This window comes from Mycteria americana, chromosome 2 (assembly GCF_035582795.1).
Source record: "Mycteria americana isolate JAX WOST 10 ecotype Jacksonville Zoo and Gardens chromosome 2, USCA_MyAme_1.0, whole genome shotgun sequence".
Lineage (NCBI taxonomy): Eukaryota > Metazoa > Chordata > Aves > Ciconiiformes > Ciconiidae > Mycteria > Mycteria americana.
In genome coordinates this window covers 36,014,368-36,041,873 of record NC_134366.1, presented here as the reverse complement: position 1 = coordinate 36,041,873, position 27,506 = coordinate 36,014,368, and the positions used below count along the sequence as shown (strand labels likewise).

The 27,506-nt window shown below is 41.0% G+C and overlaps 1 protein-coding gene across 1 annotated transcript in view; it reads left to right on the top strand.

Annotated features, from left to right (window-relative positions):
* RAPGEF5 (Rap guanine nucleotide exchange factor 5) overlaps positions 1 to 27,506 on the top strand; it is a 168,669-nt gene that overhangs the window by 28,674 nt on the left and 112,489 nt on the right. Inside the window, exons 2-7 of the mRNA XM_075492975.1 lie at positions 3,541 to 3,591; positions 4,706 to 4,812; positions 5,833 to 5,954; positions 7,325 to 7,493; positions 13,041 to 13,107; positions 21,126 to 21,174. Of these exons, the coding sequence (XP_075349090.1) occupies positions 3,541 to 3,591; positions 4,706 to 4,812; positions 5,833 to 5,954; positions 7,325 to 7,493; positions 13,041 to 13,107; positions 21,126 to 21,174 (565 nt within the window). The remainder of the gene's footprint in view (positions 1 to 3,540; positions 3,592 to 4,705; positions 4,813 to 5,832; positions 5,955 to 7,324; positions 7,494 to 13,040; positions 13,108 to 21,125; positions 21,175 to 27,506) is intronic.

Genomic DNA, 27,506 nt, shown 5'->3' with positions numbered 1-27,506 from the left:
ATTTTGTGCTAACTAAATATTTATTGAGGCAAGTTAAAAAAAACAAAGGAAAAGAAAAGGGATCTAGCTTGGTAGCTAGGACATAAACTCCTAAAATTTGATATGAATTTCAGCCTAACAGCAGTGAGTGTTTCAACATTACACAGACTGCACTAGTATCAACAAGAAAGATCATTTTTTTCTATTCTAGAATGCTACTTCCACTTTTGTTTTATTTTCTCCTGTGCAATTTCCATTTTCTTATATTTGTAGAAATTTCATGTGTGTAGATTCCTGCATGGCAGGCTAAATGTACTCTCCTGGGCCCTCCAATGTTTTCATGCTTGCTCCAAGCTGATACGGGTTCAGGCTGCCACCGACAGAAGCCATTGGCCTGTCTTCCCTTCACCCATTTCAGGGCTGTGAATTCCTTTTCTCTCCCCTGCTCCAAGAGCTAGCATGGTGTGGTCTGAAGGATAAATGAGAAGATTTTTTTTTTCTCTACTAGTTTTCAGCCTCAGTCACCTTTTGTAGACTCCTTGGAATTTCTTCCTAATATCTAATCTGTATCTACCCTCTTTCAGTTTAAAACCGTTACCCCTTGTCCTATCACTACACTCCCTGATAAACAGTCCCTCCCCATCTTTCCTGTAGGCCCCCTTCAGGTACTGGAAGGCTGCTATAAGGTCTCCCTGCAGCCTTCTCTTCTCTAGGTTAAACAACCCCAACTCTCTCAGCCTGTCCTCATAGGGGAGGAGCTCCAGCCCCCTGATCATCTTTGTGGCCCTCCTCTGGACTGGCTCCAACAGGTCCCTGTCCTTCTTATGTTGGGGGCCCCAGAGCTGGACGCAGTACTCCAGGTGGGGTCTCACGAGAGTGGAGTAGAGGGGGAGAATCACCTCCCTCGACCTGCTGGTCACGCTTCTTTTGATGCAGCCCAGGATACAGTTGGCTTTCTGAGCTGCAAGCGCACATTGCCGGGTCATATTGAGCTTCTCATCAACCAACACCCCTAAGTCCTTCTCCTCAGGGCTTCTCTCAATCCATTCTCTGCCCAGCCTGTATCTGTGCTTGGGATTGCCCCGACCCATGCGCAGGACCTTGCACTTGACCTTGTTGAACTTCTTGAGTTTCACACAGACCCGCCTCTCAAGCCTGTCAAGGTCCCTCTGGATGGCATCTCTTCCCTCTAGAGTTTCAGTCACACCACTCAGTTTGGTGTCATTGGCAAACTTGCTGAGGGTGCACTCAGTCCCACTGTCTACGTGCCGGACAAAGATGTTAAATAATTCTGGTCCCAGACCCCTGAGGGACACCATTCATCACTGGTCTCCACTTGGACATCGAGCTGTTGACTGCAACTCTTTGAGTGTGAGCATCCAGCCAATTCCTTACCCACCGAGTGGTCCACCCGTCAAATCCATGTCTCTCCAATTTAGAGACAGGGATGTATGTGGGACAGTATGAAGTGCTTTGCACAAGTCCAGGTAGATGACATCAGTTGCTCTTCCCTTATCCACCAACGCTGTAACCTCATTGTAGAAGGCCACCAAATTTGTCCTTTTTGCTGACTTTGGTTCTATCCTGTCGTGTAACTGCACCCTGCAGTAGCAGTATTTTCCTGGGCTGAGGCTCAGCCATCCTCTGAATACCAGGGACTGGGCCAGTGCAATGCCAGGGGCTGTAGTTCCCATCGGCATCGCTGGAATTAGCTTGCTGACGATAACGTCGTTAGCGCCAGCCTGGGAATGGAGCGAGGAAGGGGGAAATCGATGTATAAGCTTTGACCGAGCTCCTGCAGTGAGTGAGGCTTGTTGAATGAAAGACTTGGACAGAAACCAAGTGAAGTGGTGGTATGTAGGGCCGCTGCAGAACTGAGGTGTTAATGACGTGCCGGCTAGGAAGAGCAAGTGGGATCTGAGGCAATGTTGCACTCTTACGGCATCTTTGTTGGGTATGGGAGAGGGGAATTAAGCTTTTATGTTCTAGTATTTCCATATGGAGCGACTGTTATGCAAGAAACTACACTAACATTTGTGATGAGCGTGGAAGGGTAAACAGCGTTAGATGGTTCTGTGGTTCCTTGTCACTTCCCTTTCTAAAAATACAGTAACAAGAATATAGGGGGGGAAAAAGCAGGTGGCATTACTGAAATATGGATTCTGTAATTCTTACAGGGTGTGAAGGATTATGGTTTTTTTTTTTTTTATGATTACAATATACCAAGTGTGAATTGGATCCTTCTCAAAGCGAGGAATTAATTATGCTGCCTACAAGTTGGAATAATGTGAGGGAGCACCACGCAATCCTCCCATTGTGCTGTCAGTGCACCTGCACAATGTCTTCTGTTCCACTTCCAGACTTCTTTTAGGCAATGTTTATTTGTGTCTTGTGTGGCTTGTAATAAGATAGAAGTTGCCAATAAGCATCCAAGTGGGCAATATCTTGTCTTTTAACACTGACAAGATATGGAAGTATCATGGTGAGTAAAGGTGGGGTAACCTGAGTCTCGTAGAGATGTTTATCCTGTCTCTGTTTGCTTTCCAGAGTTCTGGTTCACTGTTAACTTTATAACTTTAAATCCCCAGTCTTTATTGATCAGTGGTAAGGTTTTGGCATTTGCATTTCCCTGCTGTGAAGAGTTACGTGTCATTTTCCTTTCTATCTCCTCAAATATCAATCCTCTCTAATTTCATTGAGTGATCGGTTATTCTCATGTTACATAAAACAGAGCACAGAAAGTCTGTCTTTTCTCTGTGCCATTTCATTATCTTGTATAATTGCATTATGTCTCCTGTAATCTCTCCTTTGTAAGGTAAATAGTCAGAGTCTTTTCTGTCTCTTCTCATATTAAAATTTATCCAAATCCTTTATTATTCCTACTACTATTATTGCCTGAATCCCCTCTAACATTGGAGTGTCCACTTTTTGAGATGCTGTTACCAGTGCAGCATGTGGCATGGCAGAGATAATGCTGATGTACATTAGAGCAATGTTACCTCCGTGCTGGTCACCATTTTATTCCTCGTTTATCCTAATATTTTTTTTAACTACAGTTAAGAATTTCATTTAGAAGAGTGGTCTTCCTTGAGAAGTATTCTTTGACCCTCAGGTGTCTTTACTGAATTGATAAAGTTTGCTTTAAGAGGTATTAGAGCACATGTAATTACATTTTCTCCCTCTAGTACATGCTGCTTTTAATGTTGAGCTCATCGTGATACTGTCTTTTCACCTAGCTTTTTTTAGGTTTATCTTTAAATTCTTCATTGTCATTTCTGGTTTCCTGACCCAAATAATTGTGTGTTGTCTACAGACTTCGCCACCTCATTGCTCATCTTCTTTTCCAGATCAAGAATAAATGTAGTAAACAACAGAACTGAGTTTACCAAACCTTTTTCCTGATGCAAAAAAAAATTATTTGGAGACTTCTCTTAGACTACTCAGATGATTTGATAAATTCTTTTTATGTAGATTTCAATAGCTAAAAGACCTAGATTGCTGCTACTTTTTTTCCATACAAAACCCAGAACAAAACTAAAGCTCTACCAAATTGTCTTACAGACCCTGTCCAGAAGAATTTCAAATCCCTATTTGGAAACTCCTTCAAACAAGGTACTTGTCAAGCTTCTTTTTAATTTCATTTCATCAATGTATTGGGAATCTTTTTGCTTTGGTTCAACCTCTTAATCATAGCTTTGAAAACAGTTGTGAATGTGGCCTGCAGTTCAATCCAGTTAACAAGTTACAATTTGTTTATGTTAGAAGTTGTCTACTTCTATTACTGAATTTGCAAACTGAATCGTGAATTCCAACATGCACTGGCTTCCCAGCCATTTAAACGATTGCCACCATTTAGCTTACTTTTGCAATATTTGAGAACTCTGAGAGCTCTTGCAGCTCACAAGACTTTACTGTCTCAGGACTATTTTATATTCCTTGAGAGATTCCTAAACATAGGAAACAAACAAACAAAAAAGGTGAAACCGTGGCATTGCTTTTCTTTCAAGTTAGTTATTTGTGTTACTGATGTGTTTTGCTGGGATGGTGAGGAAACATCACAACAGAAGCCTGAGTTAAATTCATCAGTAAGGAGTGGTATACCGAGTCCAGGTGGAACATGGTTTTATGGAAGGTGGAGTTAGGTCCTGTTTTGACAGACACATCTGCAGCCTTGAGGTGTAAGGTGGAAATCAGAGGTGTGTCCATTCTGAAAGACCACAGCCTCCTGGCAGGGTAAGGAAGAACTGACCTGTAGCTTTCATAGGATACCTCCAAAGTTTCTGAACAAAAAGAAAAAACTATGAAATGGTGTTTCAATGTGTATTAGGCTTGTATTAAATTATTTAATTCAAATACAGTTTAATTTTAACTGTATTTGTGTGGTTTTGCCATGGTTAATGTAGTCTTTTTGCTTTGCTAGAATAACACTTGTTTTCATTTGAACTTGTCTGTTGTTCAAAGGTAAAGCTGACAGATGGTAAAACCTCTGCTTTTCTAAGGCAGCAAATGTAAAAATAGTCCAGCTCGTGGGGACACCTGCAACCATGATACAACTGGGTATGGCAGAGGTTGGGGTGCATTTCCTACGAGGCTTTGACTGCTTGCTTGTCGTTTAGCTGGGGAGAAGGCATTGCTCAGAGGGAGGGAGCGGACAGTGGCAAGGCAATTTACTACAGCAGGAATAAATCCCTGTTTGTCACAGTTTTCAATTTCTCTTTTCATTCAGATTTATGGAGAAAGTTCTTCCTGTGCTGGGAGAGCTCTCAGGAATATTTTTACTCTACAAGCATCTGACCTGATTAAAGACAGGGTGTACCTTACTGGCATTTGCAGGTAACCCAAGATAATTCATTTTAATCAACTGGATGGGTTTTATTTGCATTTGTCTATGCCCTGATTTGACAAGAGGGTAAATTCTGAGAGTGAGATTTTGTGTGTGTTACTAAGAATCAAAAATATTGTCTAAAAAATGTCTTTAAAATCTCATGTACTTTAATATCTTTTCTTACGTTACTTTGTCAGTTGTTAGAAAGCAGCAATGGCCTGATTGTATGTCCATTAATTTAATTGCATATGATTTCATATACAGTTGTGTTTGTCTGTTATTTTGTTGAAAAGAAAGAGTATTAAATTCAGCCCTGGTCTAGAGTTATAAAAGAGATTAATTGGCTTCCTAAGATTTAGTTACACAGTGATTTTTTTGCATGTAGTTTATGGCATATTTCTGTAATGAAGTGATTTTCCATTTGTGTTGCTTTACAGCATAAATACTTCCTCCTATTTTCAATTATGCCAAAATGTTCAGGTCTCTATTATAGCACCATTCATTCATATCCGTATTTAAGAAAAAGCCACAACTTTTTTCTTTTATGATTTAAAAAGATAAGTTTACCAATAATGTGAAAGACGAAGTACATCCTAGAGCAGCACTCAAGGTCTTACACATATATTGTGTAGCTGTATTGCTTATGCCTATGCTCAGAAAGGAAATAAAATCCTGAGGCTACAAGCTGGATTTTATTTAGCTCTTCTACATCTTTGGATGACTGTCTGTATGCAGCACAAATTGATAAAAATATTACATATTGTAAAGTGTGCCACATGAATTAGGTATGTAAGGGAACTTATCTAACACGAGTTCCCTCATTGTAAGTAGGGTCATCCCCTGAGACTTGCCAGAATAATTTCTTCCCTTGAAATGAATAGGATTACAAAAATTAGTAATTGAGACAAAGGGTTTGCCCTTCTGTACAAAAGGATTCACTTTTAATAGCTTTAAAAAATAGCTCTTTATTATAAAAGAGCACTTTAACATTACTGTAGTGTAAGAAGTGATGTTTTGCTTATTTTCAGGCGAAGCTGCGTTGGATCGGAACTGGTAGACTGGCTTTTGGAGCAGTGCCCTTTTGTTAAGTGCAGATCTACAGCAGTTGGAGTGTGGCAGCTCCTCCTGGATATGGGCATTATATTATCAGGTCAGACTTGATAGTACTTCTAGCGTGAGGAAGGCTATCAGTTTCTCCTGCATAGGATAAGGCTCAAGTTTTTGATGGAAGAGGAAGGAGGGAAAGAAAAAAAATGCAGATTGATCCATTTTTCTTCACAGTTTATTTTACTGTCTCTTTGGTAGGCTCACCTCTGCGACCTTTCATTTCATAAACACCAAAGATGAATCTCTTTTTTTAGGCAATTTCCTTCCTTTTGCCTTTGCAAATGTAATTGCCTATTACCACGTTGCAGACAGCATGCGTGTCTTTTCCAGACTATTTTTTTTCTCCTCAAGCTCTTTTAGGTTTTTCACAAGACAGCAGCTGTTTGGTCGCTGCAGATCATGGCTTTGCCAGATGACTTCTCTAGCTATTAGTGATTTTCCCTTCCTCCCTCTGTTTTTCATAGTTTTAGATTACAATGGATTGAGAGAGGATTCAGATCCTTGAGACGGTGGTGATGCCAGGTTCTACCTGGCTGTCCCCACCTTCCCTGCCAGATTTAGGGGTTTGGTCCAGCTAATGTGGTTGGCAATAATTACACCGGTAACCAACCTCTGGAAATCTGATGGACTTTACTTTGTAGCTGGGACTACTTAGGTAGCTCAACTCGGAGCATACCCTGCCCTGGGGTCTGTGCTAGACACTTAACTTTCCTCCTTGCGAAAAGGTGAGGTGTTATGGAAGATTTCCGCTTATGTACATGGACAGTATACTTAAAGGTTTTCTTCTGCTCCAACTACACTGACAGTATGTCTGATCATGCAGCCTCAACAAGGGTTAAATGACTCTCCCAGCAGGAGCTTATGCTTTTGGCTTTGGAACCCGTTCTTTGGTCCCAGTTCAATCCCAGTTATGCCAGGGAAGAGGACAGCTGTTGTACTGGCATACCATTTTACCTGGGTCTTGTCTACAAATCCGGTAGCCCAGAATTTGAGGAGAAGCTGCTATAATGATGGTCTGCATCCCCATTATTGAACTTTGTTTACTAGTGCCTGGCCATTAGTGAGAACAGATTAGAAGCCAATGGAAATCGAGGCTCAGAAATCTGACAGGTGGAAGGTTTTTATCCCCTAATTCTGAACTGATTCCAAAATTGATTAAATACTCAGCAGTCTTAATGCTTGAATTTCAGGAGCCTGGAGATCTTCAGATTGAGGTTTTGGGGTTGTCCTGTTTGGATGCACTGAGTTAATACAAGAGGGCAGGATTGCTTCTGTGCTGACTTTGCGATCCTTTTGCCCTGTGTGGTGGTGCAACTCAGCATTAAGGTCAAGTGCAATACAGAATATGGTGGGGACACAGAACCTTTACATGGTAAAGGTTTAAAGGCTATCTAATGTTATTTTTTCTAACAGTGGACAGACAACTGTATTTTCAAGACACTCATGCTTTCTACCAGTTCTCAGCGGATGAATGTACCTACCTTTTCTGTGAATTTGAGAAAGAGGAAGGATGGAAGAAGGGAGTAAAGCTTCTACTTCAACTACTGCCGTTGTCTTCTCCCAGGATTGACATGTGCAATCTGTAAGTGTGCGTATACAGCTGTTTGCAACTTTCGCTGACTGTTTCTAAGTGGCTGGCTTATAATGACACTGTTTACCCCCAAACCACAGTGCAAATGAGCCAGCTTTCTTTTCAAGGTTGACAAGCTTTGTAGAGATGGGCTTTGCAGAGTGTGGGTAGATAAATGAAGGCACTCGACTTGGGGTTTTTGGCATATTGTGATTCTTAATGCACTAGCTTGCTGACTCTAGCTTGCTATATTACCTGGGCAAATGGCTTTATTTTTTTTTTTTGTCTCCTCTTACATTTGGAGGTTTGGCATGAATTTGGCAGCAGGCATGCTGTGGAGCTGATTGACTAGCAGATCAGATGCCCTTGTGCTGTGCCAGGATCAGCTATCAGATGGATAGAGAGGATGGGTAGAAAAGTGGTAGCTTCAGTCATCTGATTTTAGTTTGCTACTGCATGTTTGCCAGAGCTCTGTAGTCTCCCATTATTATTCCTTTTTCAGAATATCCCTTTTAAAAGTTTTGCTTTGTGTATGTCTCTTCTTTCACCTGACTGTTGGATGCTATCATACCCTCTGTGCTGATACAGCTGCACTCTTAAATGTTGCCTATTTAGAGCAGCTAGAAGGAAACCATAGTTATTTGTGCCACAGTGAGAGGCCAAAACATAGGAAAAAGGTGTCAGTGAGAGGTCTGGAGGCTCGTGACCCCTCATGCCTTAGCAAATCCACAGGAGCTGGCCTGGATAGACAAGTTGGGCTAAATTCTTCCATTGTCCCTAGCATGATGAATCCTCAAACCTCATACTTATACTGTGGAGAGCTATTACTCTGCCAGTACTAGGATTTATTCTCTTTGATGTCAGAGACAAAACTTTCTTCTATAAGTACTTTCCTTCTCTACATATTAGATTTTACAAACACATTCTCTCAAATAAATGTCAAATGGAAATATTTTAAAGGAGCACAAAGCCCAAAGTCCTGTAAGCTGTCTCAAGCCTAGCTTCTTAAATTCAGACATGTTGAGCTGGTAGAAAAACATCTCAGTGGTTTCTCTGCATGGCTCAGAAACTTGATTCCCTCCCTGTTGCTGACTGCCCTCACCAACCAGAAATTGGCAGTCCTGGAGTGGGGATTCCTTTGAAAACGCATTTATTTGGTCAGCTTGAGTCAGTGTAGCCAAGTGACAAGGACTCCAGATTGGCTAAAGCAGGGGACTGAATGTGATCATCTAAGCAGATGACTCATATGGGAGAAAACCTTTGAATATTTTTGCAAATAGGAATTCTTGTCTTCCAGCCTACTCTGGTGCTAAGCAGTTTGGCTGTCCCTTAAATATCAAGGCGATTTCGTCTTGATTTCAGTGGGAATTGGGGTTTTCCTCATTATCACTGCAAATCAGGCCATTTTTCATCGTTCATGACTACTTGTACAAAGGCTTTGAATCAAAAAGACAGAACGGATAGGTTGTATTGATGTGTTACATGAAGTATGCTGGGTAGGAAAATGGATTGAAGACTTTTTAGGTTTGGGTTAAAAATGTGTCCTGCATGCTGACCTTGGCCAGAGAGTACCACTGTTTTACAGTCTGCTTTGCAGTTTTATTGTTCCAGTGCAACTGTCGTTTCTAGTGAGGATGATCCCTGTCACATAAATTGAACAATTATTCATTAATGTACATTTCCAGCTCCTTCTTGCTCACATTATTCAAATTTTAGTTGAAGTTGGATTCCTTTTGGGAACATTGTCACTGAAGAATTATTTTCTGGAAGTTTTACCTGTCAGATTGTGAGGGTGCTTTTAAAAAAACCATATATTGAAGGAATTGAATTTTAAATAATGGTATAGTCTCGAGGGAGTGTGATATTAAAAGGAAAGGAGGCTTTCCCAGGTTCAAAATTCTCCCATGTTTGATGCAAATAATACACTGCTAAAACACAATCTGAAAGGGAATAGATGTCATGAGGTGTTTGTTAAAGTTATCTGACCAGGTTAAATAAATCCATATACTCTTTTTCATGAAGAAAGTGAGTGTCTTCCTTGCAGTGAGTGTTTGTCTTTTCTCAAATATATAAGCTGTTTTGCATACCATTAGAAGCATAGTCTTTCTTGTAATTTAATATTTTTGTATTCATTTTTCTGTCTTAGTTTTTCTCATAGTCTGTATTGATGGCATTAATTCTGTATGTACATAGGGATAGAGAAATTCTTGCCTTATTAATTAGATTCCCTGCTTTTGATGAAATCAGAAGCGACTGCCTGCTTGTGCACCAAAAGGCAACGTTAGACATCTCCTGGTGGTCCTGGGAGCCGGACGAGCTCTGTTTCTTCCGCAGCTGGTGGGCAGCAGCCTTGCGCTTGCCTGGACTTGCGGGGTGCATCAGTGGGTCTCTGTGGAGCACCATGGATCTGCTCTCCCAGAAGGAGTCCGTAGACCAGAGTAGGCACTAGCAGCTCTGGGCACTTCCTTCAGCAGCTCTTCTGGAAACCCTATTAAATAGAGGTGGCCCAGTCTTGACTTGCTGTACAGATTTTTGATGGATTTATAGTTGCTTCTGGTCAGTATTAGCAGTGTTACCAAATAATACTATAGCAGGTTCTTCAATGAAAATAGCATTCTGAAGCCTGAGACGTGCTTACGGTTCCTGAATAAATGCTCCCTGTTGCCTTTTGACCTTGGCAAATTCCCTATATTAAACATAACATTAGTGGGCATCTACCATGGAAAACAAGATGGGACATAGCAGATTTTTAACAGCTCACGCTAAACTGAAGGCTAATGTTATTATGTGTATTCCACAGGACTGAGCCCCTGTAAATGTTGTCAAACGAGATGGGACTGATACAGAGGCCTCTTGGGGTCATTAAACACCCTATGTTTATCACAGCCAATTCTACTTGAATAGAAAAGAAGTGAACATTGCAATAGCCTGGGAACAAAAGATCTGTATTGAAAGCTGTGCCATGGACTTCCTTACAACCTTGAGCAATCACTTAGGCTCTCATCCAATGCCTCCTGAATTCTTTTCCAGTGACTGCAATGCCTTTGTATCAGGTGTTTAATCTTTGTGTGCTTCTATTTCCTTCTTTGTAAATGGGGGTGTTTATAACAACATCTAATTCCCAGAACCACCGGTAGGCTCAATGAACATTTCAAGAATGCACTGGGTACCTTAGACTATTGAAATGTATCCCATAATATTTTTTTAATTATTTGAAGAGAAGTTAACAGAGGATTTTTTTTCTTTATCTCATATTGCTTGTTATTTTCTTTTCAGAAGTGTTACACTATGTTCTGTATCTTCTGTCCTGAAATAATTTACATTTTATTAATTTTGGAAGAGTAACCATTCTTAAAAGTAGTTTCTTTTTAATGCAAAGAGCCAGGATGGGGTATTCATTTAGTTACTGCTTTATGGAGTTCCTGGAAAGCTTTTGCTGAACGTAAACAGCTCTCAGGTATCCATGGGTCTTTTATTGGCATTGTAGGTGGATTGTAAAGCCAGCTTAGAGACATATGTGGTGGCTCTACTTTGGACAGTTGAGGTCCAGGCCCGGGACCATGGGTGTATGCATATTGCTTCCTCCATCAGCAGGTCGGGTAGCACTGTAGTTGCTTTCACGTGGTGTACAGTAATAATTGTGCTGGACCTGACTTGCCTGCATGCAGATCTAGGGCAAGCATCCCTGCATCTTGCTCTGCTTAACACGCTACTGAGCCCACGCACCACTGAGCTGTATAAGCATTAGGCTTGTTTGCCTGGGCTTTGTAGCTCCTGTTTGCTACCAGCCCTACTAGGTCTTAGCTGGCCCGCCCCTTTTGAAAAAAATAGGATGATATCTGTCCTGATTCTGTTCCTCAGTATCCATTCTCTCTTACTTTTTTCCATTAGCCTGGGTATCATAATACACTCTTCCTCTCTGATTCTGGAGAGCTGACTATAATTTTTAGTATATTAATGGTTTCAGAAGATTTCAATGCTCATACACAGATGAATACTGGGAGTATTTTTAAATAGAAGATAAAGTGATAAAGGCCCAAGATGGAAACAGCTGTGCTATATGCTCTTTCTGGATTCATAGATTGCATCTGTGTCTGTGTCTACTGAGCTGCTATCTTTTGCCTTCAATTTAGAAGAATCAGGTCCTAGCCTGGTTCTGAGAGATCAGAAGAGATCAGATGTGTAGGGAAACATAGGCATCTAAAGATGTCAATTATTTTAATCTCATTCCAAATTATAAAGAGAAAGACTAAATAAATCAGTCTTTGTAAACGAAAGTGCATTAATTTATTTCTTTTGGGCTGTTTAGAACACTTAAAATGTTCAGTCACATTTTTCTTCGAATAGGAAAGGCAGTTGTGAAAATAATTGTGATTTCTAAACTGAATTACCATTTTGGTCTGAATATGTTTGCCCCCAAAAGAATGCATGTGTCATTCTGTGCTTTCTGACCTTAATTTTTTAATTAGGGAAAGAAATTTTTGGACATGGGATGTAAGAACCACAATATACCAGCTGCATATTCCAGACATGTTATCAGCTCTCTCCCTAAACACATCAAGGCATATGAGCAATTAAATAATTTAGTCAAAGATAGAAGCTTCTGCTAATACCTGGGATTCATGTTTATTACAGTAGCTGCAGTTTTGCGTATCTGCTCAGTTTGCTGGCATGCCACGCTTCTTGACTATCATAAAAAGTAAAGATCTCAAGGGCATTTTCTTTTTCTTCTTCCCATAGTGATAACCCTATCATATTGGTATTTTTCTTTGATTGTCAATAAACCTTCCAAAAGGCTCACAGAGGTTTTAGTGATGGGAATTAGACTGTTTTAAAGAAAAACACAATCCTATCCCGTGCTGTCCACAGCAGCTTTTGTGTGGCTTTTTCCATGAGGGCCAGACTTCTGTGACAGTTTCTAGAAGGGTTCTTCCTGCACTGCCCCAGTTTTTCAGACACATTAAGTCTTGTGAGTAACTGTCAAGACAACCTAATAGTGTTCTCAGCTGTTGCTTTAGTTTGCTAATTTATGGCTTCTTACATGTATTCTTTTCATTTTCACGTATATTTTTTTTAAATATCAAACTTCATGTGTCACATAATGATTTTTATGTTGTCTGCTTTTATCTATGTGAGCTTGCGTTCCATAGGTGTTGCTCCACACCTTAGCAAAGCTGGGTGGTGAGCAGATGGAGAACTCTTTTCTCTGTTGATGGAGTATGTTTTTAGCAGAGCAAAATATCCATTCAAATAGGCAACTCTAAGCTAAGAGGGTCCTGCATTCTTCAGTTCTTTGTCATATTTTTATAGCTGAAGAATTTTCTCACTGTTTTACGTTATTCCAATCAAAAGAGTTCTTGACAGCAAGGGACAAAGGGTGTACTCTGTCATTACTGACACAATTAATTATTGTCATGTTGCAGCCATCATTTTGATGTGGAATCTCAAAAGCTCTTTTACATTAGTGCCTGTGGCTACATGGTTCCTTGCTTTCCAGGAATCAAAAGATGTTGAAACAGAATTAGAGAAATAATAAAATCTTATTTTTATTTTTTTAAGGCCTGATCAAAAAATAGAAGACACGGCAGAAACCAATGCTGAAATTCTTGCTCGTCTCACTTCTGCGGTAAGGTCACTGCATCAAAGTTTGTACTGATCATGTTTGAAATATTGTCATGTTTTGGATCCTTTCAAATTAAAGACTTAGTCTTAGTGAGCAGGTGTTTGTAATGCAAACTACTTTTTTGTCTCTGAAAGGAGGAAGCTTTCTTTACTGGGGTAATCTTAGTGTGCAATTCCAAAGCTATTAAAATCAGTCCAAGCAAGGACTGCTGCAGCCTGCTCTCTTGTAATCCATGTTATTCATGGCCCAGGAGATATCACTTTGGAGGATCATGGTGGTTTTTCTGCCAGGTAGCTTACACTCAGATCCTCTTGGTCAAGTGGACATCAGTGAAGACAATGATGGGGTGGGGGATAAAGGGAGAGAAAGGGCCTCAGCAGCCCTGGCATAGATTATCATAAGCTGAGGAGACCCACCTGGGAAGCCTGGGTGTCTGGCTTCCCAACTATGTTTAGCCGCAATAAACTCCATCATAATAAACAACAGCTTATCCTGTCTGTGCTAGAATTTGGTGCATCTTGTTTATCTTGTTGTAAGATCATTGTTCTAAGAAGCAAAGAGACAGGACTTCAGAAGGTTAAGCTAGATTCACTCAATCTAATGTAATCTGTACGATGGTACAGAGTGCAGCCTCAGCAAGTTTGCAGGTGATGCAAAACTGGGAGGAATGGTTGGTACACCAGATGGGTGTGCTGCCATTCAGAGGGACCTTGATGGGCTGGAGAGATGGGCCAACAGGAATGTCATGAAGTTCAACAAAGGGCAATGCAGTGTCCTGCATCTGGGAGAAATAACCTCATGCTTCTGTACAGGCTGGGGGCTGACTGTCCGAAAAACACCTTTGCAGAAAAGGACCTGGGGGTCCTGATGGACAGCAGCTCCAACATGAGCCAGGAATGTGCCCTTGTGGCAAAGAAAGCCAACTGCCTCCTGCATTAGTAAGAATGTTACCCTCAGGCTAAGGGAGGTGGTCATTCCCCTCTACTCAGCACTGGTGTGACACATCTAGAGTGCTGGGTCCTGTTCTGAACTCCCAGTACAAGAGACACATGGACGTACTGGAATGTATGCGAATGACCATGAAGATGATCAGGGGAGTAGCGTATCTGACTTACAAGGAGAGGCTGAGAGAACTGGGAGTTGAGCTTGGAGAACAGAAGGCTGTGGGAGGATCTTATCAATGTGTATAAATACCTGATGGAAGGGAATAAAGAAGACGGAGCCAGGCACTTCTTGGTGACATCTTGTGACAGGACAAGAAGCAGTGACACAAACTGAAATTCAGGAAATTCTACTTAAGCATAAGAAAAAACTTATTTACTGTGAGGGTGATCAAACAGTAGAACAGGTTACCCAGAGAGGTAGTGGAGTCTCCATCCTTGGAGATGTTCAGAACTCAACTGGACATGGTCCTGAGCAACCTGCTCTAGCTGACCCTGCTTTTGAGCAGGGGTTTGGATCAGATGACCTCCAGAGGTTCCTTCTTGCCTCAACCATTCTGTGATTGTATGGTTCTGCGAACATCACACCTAAATCATGGTATTGGCAAAACATGGAATTAGTGCTAGTTCTGTTTTGGGTATGTGAGAAAGTACAGAGATGAAAGTGAACCAAGCAGGGTGAAGTTATCATGAAAAAGGCATGAGGATAAGAGCTATTTTAAGTAAAATGAATAAAGTACTATCTTGAAATTCCTGAAAAATGGAAGGGAAGGAGAATTTGTGCTATATTTTGTAAAGACAAATGTCTTTACAAAAGACATTTTGTAATGTCTTTGGAAAGCCAGTGGTTCTGCATGTTCAACCTTATGCAAAAATAATTTAAACTGTATGACATTAGAAAACTTTGTGTTTTAAAATGTTTTTTTATTTTTTATTTTCTCTATATTCAAATTCCTTGTTTTCTCTACCTTTTCTTCCTAACTGAAAATGAAAGGAGAACTCAGAACCTCAGTATCCTCCATTTTTAGTTCCATACAGAGAAAAAATAGAAAAACATAAAATACTTTCTGCAAAGTTATATCTTTTTGAAAACCCACAAAACTACCAACTCTATAAAACATTGCCAGTATCCCTCAAAAGCTTCGCCTCTCAAAAATGGAAGAATAATGTTTTTTCACCAGTTAAAAAAAGGGAAGCACTCAACAAAACAAAGTGACTTTCTGAGTTTAAGAACTGGATCTAACTGTTGCTGGATACACTTGAGTAAAATGCATATCCTTAAACATGTGAGTAATTGACAGTGAGTTCAGAGTGCTTCGCGTCTAGCTTGCAAGGTCAAACCTTTGAACTACGTCCTGCGTGATTCCAGCAGCAGGGCACATGGACAGGATTTTTTTTAAATGAACGATTTTATTGCTGTAGCTAACTAGCTAAAGAAAAATTAGGCAGTTGCATTGCCAGATGGCCGGAGACCCATCTATTGCCATGGTGGTGTCAAAAAGACTGATCTTTTCTCCTGCATTTTCTGATTTTTCCACAAAACTGTGCAGGCGCTCTGTAATGATTTTCTAGTCTAACCCTGGAGAAAAGACGTAAGACCAGAGCAGAATCCTCCAAATATTAACATCTGTATATGAACTTCTCCCTCTTATCCCTCCAGAATATTGCTTTTCTTCCGTACAGTAGACTGGGATCTAAAGTACTCACTGCAAGTTTATGGAGAGTCTTTATGTGTCCCAAGGCAATTTGAACTCTCAGCTTGCACCACTCAGCAGAGGGCTGGACTCACCAGGATACAGTTCTCAGATTTTTTTTTCTGCCAGCTTCAGAATTTGTATGGAAAAAGAGAGTCCTGTGAGCAGGAGCTGGAAACCAAAAATGAAGGTATTAGCCATGTCTGGAAATGCGTTCATACTGTCTTGCTTTTTGACTCACTGAATGTTTATGTATTTTGTACAGAATCAAACCAGTCTTCCTTGAAGAATTAATAATTCAGAATCCTGTTCACAATACTCTTCAGACCAGTGTTTCAGAAGTGGAGGGAAAAAAAAAAAGAAAATCCTGACTTCCAGCCCCAGCACTAAAGCAGTCAGAGATTAGAGTTGACTTTTGTGTACATTTCTAGGTTTGGAGGTTCAAATCCCATCGGTGTTGATAGTACCACCGCCTCTTCTGGTTTTCTTTTTGCTTTTCTTGGAATAAAACATTCTGTGTCAGGTCAGAAGGATGCTTCTGTATCAGCTTTTCTTTTTTTGGGATTACATTCCCAAATTTTCAAACCTAAACTGATTGTGAAGATCCAGCCCCAGCAACACTGGAGGAATCTGTGCGCCTAAAATATAAATCACTGTTTTAGCATCTGAAAGTGCGGGAAAAACTGTAAGCATGCATGCACATAAGATCTAATCATGTATTTCTGTAACTCTATAAAAGCTATTGCTGTTGCAGAGGGTGGCACTCACCTCACCTAAATATAAGTGGCCATATGGCAGGCATCTACATCTGAGCTAGCTTTCCCAGGCACTCCTTACAGCCAGGGAGCAGACACAGTCACTTTTAGGATGCCGAATGTATAATTCATTTTGAAAGTCTACTTTAGGGAAAAACAGTCATACCTTGGGCTCCGCTGGTAAGGTATGCACTCTCTATGAAGGGGTTATAGAATGACTAGCACAGACGCAGGCATCTGTGCAAGTTTGGTGAATTCCTCTCTCCACCTCTTTTTCTTTACTGTAGCCTGACTTTCTTTGTTGGCCTTTCTCTTATTATTTATTCCCTACTGCTTTTTGTTACCAGGTGGTGTTTCTCTTGTAGAGTTCCACTTTTCACATTCACTGCACAATTTGTGATTTTTTTTTTTTTGATGATTCAGCCAGTCTAGAACTGATTAGTTAGGGAAATGCACTCTTGGTTTTAAACAATGGTTATGGAGATTGTAGAAGATAATAGTGATAGCTGCGGTGAATGATGCCAAGTCAGAAGGGCAGCAGAGAAAAAACTGCAGAGGTTTCTTTATCATCTTAATTTGTGCATAATGTATGGAATACACCTCTTTTAAGAGCAGAGTCAGATACAAAAGATAAGAAACTAACTTGTCGGGCGTCTCACTTTTTCTTTACGCTTTATTCTACGATGGAAGAAGCAGAGTCAGTCAAGATAACTGAATGGAGCCTATTGAATTATATGCTCCTATCATATGCTCCATTACAATGAGGCACTGACAACACCATCAAACTTAAATTGTAAAGGCAGCTGACGTGCAAGCAGTGCAAAGTGCCTCTTGAAATACGTTTGCATCGGATAATCTTTTTGGTCATGAATTTTTAAGAAAATGCAATGATTACTCCTGCGTTTAAAGAAGCATTCCAGAGTTGGCATGCATCCCATGTCATGTCACAAAGAGCAGCTTCATATTCAATGTCTTGTCTGCTAAAACCAGAGCACAGTGGGATGGCTGTAAGTGTTTCCACTGCAAAGCTCTTACCTTACCTTGTGATAGGACAGAAGAGAATATCAGGATGTTATTGCAGCGTATCTGGGAAATACAGTTTTCTGGTACTTTAAGACGTCAGCCAATACTACTTTTATTTAGAGTCCATCAAACTATCATTACTTGAGATGCAAAAATGTGAACTAGACTCTTTTCTTTTTCAAAACCCTGCTGCTTAGAGCTTTCTGTTGCAGGATTTCATTTTGAGGTGCTGTAAGGATTGCCACTTTGTCTCTAGATCTGAAGTCCTATTTGGCACATTGACACGTAGAATACTGTTTCACAAAAGACTACCATAGGTAGAAAAAAGAGAGGGGAAAAAAGTAGAGGTGGTATGCACTGTCTACTAGATGCACAACTATGCCTTCTATGATAAAATGACCAGATTCGTGGATAAGAGAAGAACAGTAGTTGTCATTTACTTTTGAAAAATCTCTACCTCTGTCCTTTGAAGATGAGAAGATTCACCATATAAATAGGCCATTTGTATTTAACCAAGCGGAATTATACATGGATACCACTCTGTATGCACACTCTTGCTCTTTCATATTGCAAAAAGAAAACTGATTAAGATGTGGTAACATGCCAACAACACACTCAAAATGTTATCTTTCAGACTTTCATAATATTTCTGTAAATACTGTGTGGTAAGCTGGCCTTTAAACTGAATCAGTTTTGACATCTGCAATGCTACTCAAAATGGGATACTATTTAGATAGCGTTAGCTTTGTAGCGGCAAGCTCTATGTATAAACCAATTTTTTGTATTTAATATCTCAATTTATTATGGTAGGCATAGCTCTTGTTTGAATGTGTATTTTACTTTGAGTCCACATTATTATCTTCAATGTGATGTGCAACTATCGATTTTGTCAAACAGGCAGTAACTGGAATCCTATTAGGAAGAAGTATGATAATGTGTAGCATGTGTGCAGTGAGGAATGAACGTTGTACACAGATTTCCATCGGTGTAATGATGCATAGGAATTGCATGTCCAGCAGAGATGTCAAGTGCATTTATGCTAAAATAGACAAAAGCATATAGATTATGAAACCTAGGGACACCAGGCAAATCCAGAAGGGTGCTCAGCAGTACCAATTCTTTGTGATTTGAGTGAGTCCTATGAGAGGGAGCTCAGACTGTCAGGATGAAACCCTTTGATGAAGCAACGTTTGCTTAATATTAAGATGAGAGGAACATTTTTTTCTCCTGCTTTAACTGAAGGGTTTTGCTCAGATTAAGTAATATGCCAGCTGCATTCCTGGCACACGGTAAACAATGAGATATTTTGCATAACATAGACAAAATACAGAAAAACAGCCCTTTTATTGCCTGTGATGTTAGCACTGTCTTTCAAACTTGAAAAGTGCCACCTTATAAGCAAAAGTAATACTGCAAATATAACTGCAGAATGCCACAATGCTGCTTTTTCTTCTGAGAAGATGGGTTTTTCTTTACACGCACGGAGAGATTTGCATTTTTCAATTGTTTGATTGGGTTAATTGGTATGTTTACAACTGTTGCAGATTGTAGTGTCTCCTAAGGCTAATCTTGAGATAATGTATTTATTAAATGCTGATAAAGATGAGACATCGGTGCGCTGTTTCTTACTGTCAGTAACCTGTGAGAATAGAGCCAGGATCGAGGCATCGACATTGGTACCTCCTGCTGAGTTTAATGAAGGGAGAGGGTCTGAGCAGTTTAGCCGTGAAAAGTCGTGGTATTGTTATTCAGAAACCACTTGGGCTTTTACTGAAAATCCCACTCTAACTCTGGATAGCTTGTATGTATTATTACTAGGGTATATTAATTGCTGCAAGCAAGCAAGCACACAAGTTGTTTTTCCACAGAAGAACTGTTCTTTCCATCTTACTTGCAGTTTATGCTTACATTAACCATGATTAACAGTTCTCCAGACATGGGAATGAGTGTACAGGAAGGAAGGAAGGGAAGGTAATACTGCCAGCTTGCACAATTGTGCTGGAAACAGGACGACATTTAAGAAAACTGTGGCACTGCCTTCATATTTTCCTGCTTGGAGTGGCAGAAAACTCTGTCCCTCTCAGTGGGGCAGCGTCGAGGAGTAGAAAAGATCCTTGTACCTTGCAAGGACAGCAAAAAAAGCTCCCTGGTCCTTTGCCTCAAGGGAAGGAAGGATGCAAGCAGAGGAAGGATGTGGCCTCTGGTATGACTGCCTTCTGCCACATGCAGAGCGTACTGCTGTGTGGCTGCTGAGTATCTGATCAGTGGATGCTAGAGTTACCTTTGTACCGAGATGTCCTGGGTGATTTTGTCTGTCTTTCCGCTCAGACCAATATAACGTTAACGATTCTTGTTTCACGTTTTCAAACTTTTCTTCAGTCATGGGAGTGGGATGTTGACAGTGGTTAGTAATTGTATTACTTCAGGGATCCTTCATGGGCTTTATGCCTTATTCTGATCGTACCACGTCTTGTGAATGATGTTTTAAATTTCACATGCTCTCAGAAACTGGATGTCAAAACTCCCACTGCAGAATAGCCTTGAGCTTTGCATAGGTCTGTTAGACAAGGTGGCTAGTATGCAGTGCAGAAAATGTTGTACAGAGAGGTAAGACAATCCCTAGAAAAACAGTTGGAATGTCCCTTTTTTTTTTTTTTTAAATACTAAAGACAGGCTGTCTTGGGAAAATGAGGGAAATTGGAAGAAGCTGGGAGGTGTACAGAAGAGTCTGAGAGTGTGGATGGGGCAGAGGAAGGGAAGAACCGGGGTGTATGCAGGAGAGAGTGTCTGGGGGTGCCGTAGGTCAAGTGCAGGGCACTTGGAGCAGCTGTGATGGGACAGACAATGGCAGTGAGGAAGTATGAAGGATAAAAATAATGCAGAATGCAGAATTTTACTGATAGAAAAAGGAACAGACCTGTGGAGAGAAGTGGGTGTAGAGTTGAGCTGGCTAAAGGGACAGTAGCTGAGTTGTGTAGAGATTGTAGGGAAAAGATGAAGAATGCTGAGGCTGAGGAAGGGAGCTGGCTAGCGTGGCAGGGCTGTTTCATCACAGGCTAGTGAGATAGCCTGTAAATCTGGAAATCAGATAGCTTTTGCTTCTGCAGGTTCATCTCAAGCTAAATTTTGGTCCTGAAATGCTCAGCCATGCTATTAGGAGAGGTTGGAGGAGGACCTTAACCTCAGCATGGAGGACTGGAGTCACACAACAAATCCAGCATTACAGTGTGCTCAGCAGAGGCAAAACAAACATTTAACAAGGAAAGGAAGAAGCTTCAAGTGTGTGCTTGTGAAAGAGATACGTTGTGCAAATAAATTACAGGTCGGGCTACCGAATTGCCCACTCCCTAAGGAATGTGCAGTATTTACATTACATTAAAGTAAAAAAAAAAAATAATTAAAAAAAAAGTTGTCATAGAATTCCCAGCTGAAAAGGAAATAGATTTGCTAGGAAAAGTGACTGTAGTTTCAAAACCAAATATCTGCATAATTCCATATGCAGTTGACTGCTGCAGAGGATTGATAGCTGATATCTTACCAGTGTTGCATTTTGTTTTGTTTGACTGTGCTAGTAACTATAACCATCCTTTCCTTTCCTGGTATTTTAGGTACAGAGGGAACTGGCTGCTGTCATTGCCTTGAAAGCAAGGAAGTCAGGTGAGTCAGGCTGGACTTTAGAGGGGGTTTTGTAATGCTGTTCCCTTTTGTCATTTATTGAAGTATTTGAATTGTCATTGCTGTCTTATTAACGTGGAGAGCAAAGATAGCAGACCTCGTTCCTCTGTGAGAGAATCTGTGTACATAGCACAATGCAATTACTGTCAAGCTTCGCTTCCCCTAGCTCGTCACATCTAATGACCTAGCGGATAAAATTGGAGTGTTACAGTTGAATATGAACTTGGGTCTCTTTCTGGCCAAAATCACTATTTCCTCTGGGCTTGCACTTTTATAAGAGAGGCTTATGTCTTTATTTGACTTACATTTAAGGCAAATAAGTTGATAATTTTCCTATGTTTTCTTTTATGGCCCAGTATCTCATGTCATCTTCGCTGTGTTTTACCTGCCCAGTCAGGTGTATTTCTTTATGCTAAAGCAAAAAGACAACTTCATACGTGAAGGCGTTCTTTCCTGAAGACTTGTCTATACATCCCTATGGCTGTAGAGGCAAGTCTCTGTTATCAGGGCAGTAGAAGGGGAAAGGCAAATGGATAATTGAAAGTCTCTGACAGTATAAGCATTTACAGCAAATGCTGGTGATACAGTGCAAAGGCAGTGAAATATGTGGTCATCTCAGCTGCGTCAGGGTTTGGTAGCACAGCCACTTTCAGAAGGTCTCTGCCTTGCTGAGCTGGAGTGGAAGCAAGGGAGCTGTGTTCTCCAGGCACTGCACGGGAACTAACAAAACCTACTTGACCAGACCTAACTCTATACAGGGCTAACTCTCTAGTGTCTTCGTATATAGTGCAGTTAATCTGCAGCAAGGGCAAACTGCATATGGTGAAGCGAGAGTTGAATGTATTTCTAGAGTAAAACAGAGGTGGAGTTGCCTTAAATTATTGGCGTGTTCCCAAAGCCATTGAGGTCTTTTGGAGCATTTTCACTGAGCATCTCTTGTGATCTTCAGCCATTTTGCTAGAAATTGAGATCACGGATCTTGCACTTTTTGAGCTATTTTCTGACCTGTTAATAATATTGTGTCATAATGTCTGTATCTGTCTATCTGCGGCTTACAAATACAGCACAAAAGTTATTGCACACAACACATGCACTACACACAACGTGATCTCTTAAACTGGAGGCACCAAGAAGATGTGGCTGGCATATCTGCAAACATTTCTTTGTGAAAGTGTAAGTATTACAAAAATATTCAGACAGTTTGATGCATTTTTGTCTGGAAATAGAAGTACCCATAGGTTATATCCACAGTAAACATAAATCTGCAGAAAGTAAACACAAATCGAAGTGTGAATTCAGACCTAAATTGCTTCTGTGTAATGGCTTTGCTTCTGAAACTGCTGTAGTAGTTTATGATGTTAACACCCCTCAGCTGCTTGCCCTTACCTGGTATCACCCCAGTCCCACCTGAATTATAATGGCTGAACATGGAAATGGTTCTGCTCTGGTTCCGTGCAGAGAAAACCAGGCTATTTTAAGGAAGGGCTCAAGGTAGCCTTTTGTTTTGCTGCAAAATGGGCTAAGAGTATGGTGCCCTGTACCTTTTTACTTAGTGCTTATACAGCTCTAACAAATCTCTTTCCCTGCTTCTCAGCAGTTGTGTCGGCAAATATTACTACTGCTACTGGCAATAAATAAAAACTCCATTCCTCAAAAGAGTTGATTTTAACCTGAATTAGCCTCTCATTTCCTTTCGGTGGATTGTCGTGGTTTAGCCCCAGCCGGCAACTAAGCACCACGCAGCCACTCGCTCACTCCCTCCTGGTGGGATGGGGGAGAGAATCAGAAGAGCAAAGAAGAGTAAGAAAACTCAAGGGTTGAGATGAAGACAGTTTAACAGGTAAAGCAAAAGCCACGCACGCAAGCAAAGCAAGGAATTCATTCACTCCTTCCCATGGGCAGGCAGGTGTTCAGCCATCTCCAGGAAAGCAGGGCTCCATCACGCGTAACGGTTACTTGGGAAGACAAACACTATCGCTCCAAATGTCCCCCCTTCCTTCTTCTTCCCCAGCTTTATATACTGAGAATGACGTCATGTGGTATGGAATAGCCCTTTGGTCAGTTTGGATCAACTGTCCTGGCTGTGCCCCCTCCCAACTTCTTCTGCACCTGGCAGAGCATGGGAAGCTGAAAAGTCCTTGACCAGTGCAGCAACAACTAAAACATCTCTGTATTATCAACACTGTTTTCAGCACAAATCCAAAACATAGCCCCATACCAGCCACTATAAAGAAAATTAACTCTATCTCAGATGAAACCAGGACAGGATGCTACATAAATGTTTGTGTCAGGAGAAAATGGAATGGGGGCTGGATTAGGAATGAGCTGCAGGAGATGAAAATGGGAAAGGAGGATACCTCTTGGAGTCCCCTTTATACTAGTGTAACTGCAACCCACTTTGAGCAGGTAGAAATATTTTAGTTAAAAATCACAGCTTTAAATAAACAAAGCTCCCTATAGAGCTTTGAAGTGCTGACCAGCCTTTCCTAATGCATTAATGTAAACACTTAAAATATCAGTTTAGATCCGAACAAAAGATACCTCTTTAGTCAGTTTAACTAGTACGTGCTTGTTGTTGAAATTTGCATTTCTTTATGCCTCATCTTGGACGACTAAAAAATGGCTACATGATCAGGCATAACTGTAAGGTCTAATTTAAGTTAATGCCTTTACTACAGTAGGAGCAGAGTAAATTAGGGTGGTTGATTATGCTTTTTTATTTTATTGCTGATGGTTAAATTCACAGCGTAGCAGTTACTGTTAGCAATCAAGCTATGGTATGCTGTGCCTGGTGAAGTGAAGCATATTTCAGAGAAGGTACTTCTGGAGCTAAAAGCCACAGTATCTTTTGAAGATACTGTTCTTCTAACCCTCCCCAAGACTCCGTATAGTTCCAGGAAATAAACCAACAAAGATCAGGCAAAGGGTTTATTTTGGCATGAAAAGAGTGGAACATGGCTATTGGGCCAGCTGCCCTGTGTGGCTTCCAGGCTGGTGTGAACGGCGTGGGCGCCTGGCGCATCCGCCCTGGGATTCATGAGTGGGGAGCGCAGGCGATGGGCATGGTCCTAACCTGCTGGCTAGAACCTGCCTGCAGTGGGTAATCGGTTCATTATCGAAAGCTTTCCTAGAGATTGGCAGCCCAAAAACCAAAGCTGTTGTGCAGAAGTTCCTCTACTGTTTTTGATGGTTTGGTGGGTTTTAAATTACAGTGTTTCAAAATATTTCCTCTAGATAGCTGGTTAGCGCTACCAGTAAGAGCAAAAAAGGAGTATTTTTGCTTAATGCAAGGACTCTGTAATTTGTTCCTGAATTACTTTAATTTCGGGATATACCTCTGCCCTTAGAGAGGCACTTCACAGGGGTTTAATTGTACTAGAAAAACTGTCTGATTAAAGCTTTCGTATTACTTGTCTAGGACTGTTGTAGTAATCACGGGGTTACATTGCATGGAAAGTGCTATACAAGCACACAAACACCACAGCTCCCTCTGCAAGAGGTGAAGAGGGTCCAACTAGGAAAGTTTGCTATGCTTGGAGGGGGTAAACATTGCCTTTGGTTACCCGGGTGAAACAGTTTATTTTTGTTTGAACGAAGCTTGGGTTTGCTACCTAGTATATGTGTATGAGAAGTAGTAATTACAACTATTTCAGTTCTTGGGCCAGAATGACTGTCTCAGAGATTTAGACCCTGTATCTATTGACAAAATGCTTTGAAAACGGAGGCAGAGACCTGAGCCTGCTGTGGGGTAGGGCAGAGTATCAAATTCTTGCTAGTACAGGATCTGACTTGATGGAGAATGTCGGCTACCAGAAAATAAAAAGTCAGTAGGGTGTGGGGGAGAATGCCTTTCCCCAAGAGGTGTTCTTCTGTTTTTATTGTGGGGCGGAAGTATAGGAGAAATTCATAAAACTGACAGATGGCTGAAGGAAGAATGCAGAACCTGAAAAATGGAAAACTTCTGTGCTGTGGAAAAAAGCTCCTTTTTCATATTTCAGATGTGTACTGCAAGTATACCACTCTGATAGCAAGGCATGAGCTGATAGAGAGGTACTTGAGAGCCCTCATGCATTTTTAGCTTCTTTGCAAATAAAACTTAAAAAAAAAAAAGGTAAAATTAACGTCTGTAATCCTGAAGCTTTGATGGACCTCAGTAACACTGTTGAGTAGAAAGCACATTTATATTTCATTAGAATAAAGCTCTCATGATAAAGGTGACCTAAGAGGGGGAAATGAGCTTGTGCACTTCTCTGTGGCTTATAAAAATGCATTAAAATTGTTCTTGCTTAACCTTAGAAATAAATAGATTAAATACTGTCTTCCTTGATTTGGTGAAAGGTCTAGGGGAAGCAAGTAAGTGGAGCAGAAGAGAACTTTGTTTTTAATTGCAGGCCCTTGGCATTAGAATTGCAGTGTTTATTTATACCTTGCTGGCTTCTGATGGCTTCCGCAAATGTGCTGATACATAACAGAAATGCAGCCTCTGGTCTGAAGGTTTACAAGGGCTGGCATTTATCTGAATTGGTTGTCGTGGCTCATGACGTGTTTCTTATGTGTTAGAGATAGTGGCTAAAACAAGGATAAAAAGCAGCAAATAGCCTAAGGCTGGAGGCTTTAGCTGGTGGCGTAGCTACACAGGTACGTCGGAACTGATCAAAATCTGTCAGGTAGATGCTCTGCACTGGTGTTAATACCATCCACAAACAAGACATCTTGCATTTCTGTGCACGAACGTAGCTGCACCCCATGGCATCACCCAGCAAATTCTTTTAACTTTATATCTAAAGGAATTTCTGTAACTTTATTCGTGCAAAGGGCCATTACTAAGAGCATGGCTCTGGTCCTTGTGTTTCTGAATACAGGGGCTAATTAAGATAAGAGCTGACAGAGTGTCAATGAGGTAGGAAGAGGGTGACTGCAGCTTCCCCCCAGGCTTTGCGGGAGCAGGGGCAGGGCTGTGGGTGCTTCTCCCTCCCACTGTGAAGGGCAGGGCAGCCACAAAAGCCCTAGCACTTGTGTGTGGTTTTGCTCCCTCTTAAGAATGATGCTCAGGTTTCCGCAATATAGTTAGATACTTTTTAGTCATGCCATTCTTAAATTGACAAGCTCTATTGATTTTTTTTTCAAAAATGGGTCATTTTATTTATAATAATATGACTTTTGCAACATATTAACTTTATAGTTGAGATCTTCTGGATTACCTCCGCCCTATTCTGACATATGAGTATGCATATCCACCCTTCCCCTTTTCTTTTGTATTGCTTCTGTCAGGACTTAACTGCCTATGTGATTTGCTTAGTATTTTTATTTTAGGGCAGACGATTCAGTATGAAGCAGTCACTGGGGCCTGAGCTTTGCCGACATGAATGAAAAGCACGCTGTGAACAGCTATTCCTTTTCCCAGCCACTGCGCCATCTCTACAGCACTGCTGTCAGAGCTAATTGCATGACTCGGCTCAAACACACTCCAGGCAATGTCAACCCGGTTAAAAACATGAGGACAGCCAGGCTGGGTCAGGTTAAAAGTCCATCCATCTCCGATCCTACTGTGAGTGATGAGTAGGGGATGCTCAGAGTAGAGAAACAGAGCAAGTACAAACAGTCCTTCTGATGTGCGTACCCAGCATCTACCAGTCTGTGCTAGAGGGATTTTGCTGTACCCACACTGTTGTGTTAGATAGCCCTTGGTGGACCTTTTCTCCATTAACTTATCAAATTGCTTTTTAAGCCTGCTTATACTCCTGACCTTCATCATCTCTTGTGGCAGCGAGTCCCACAGTTCATGTGTGTGGTATGTGAAAGCATATTATTTCTTGTTTGTTCTAAATACATTCCCCACGACCCTCACTCTGTTGTGATATAGCTCTTTGGTGACAGAAAGCGGTGAATAATCCATTCCCAGTTCATCACCATACTATTCAGGATTTTGTGCACCTCTGTCATACCCCTATGAGTTCTCTCATTTCCAGGCTAAATCGCTAGTCATTCCTCATACCAAATCTGTTCCATTAAATCTGATCATCTTTGCCACATCTATTACATTATTTTTGAGATGGGGCAGCCAGAGCAGCATGCAGTATTGCAGCAGTGTGTGCTGGAGTTGGCACAAAGTGAGGGTGGCAGCTTCTTATCAGGGTGGGGAGGCGGAGGGATGTGGGAAGGAGCCCAGTAAGACGCTTTTGGCAGCATTAAGCTGTTTTATCAGCTTAGTTAACTCAGGAAACTGCATCTTTACCATTCAGCCCTTTTCCCCAACTAGCACAGATCCTTGTGAGACTTCTTGGTAACTTTACTCCACAATAATTAGCAAAAAC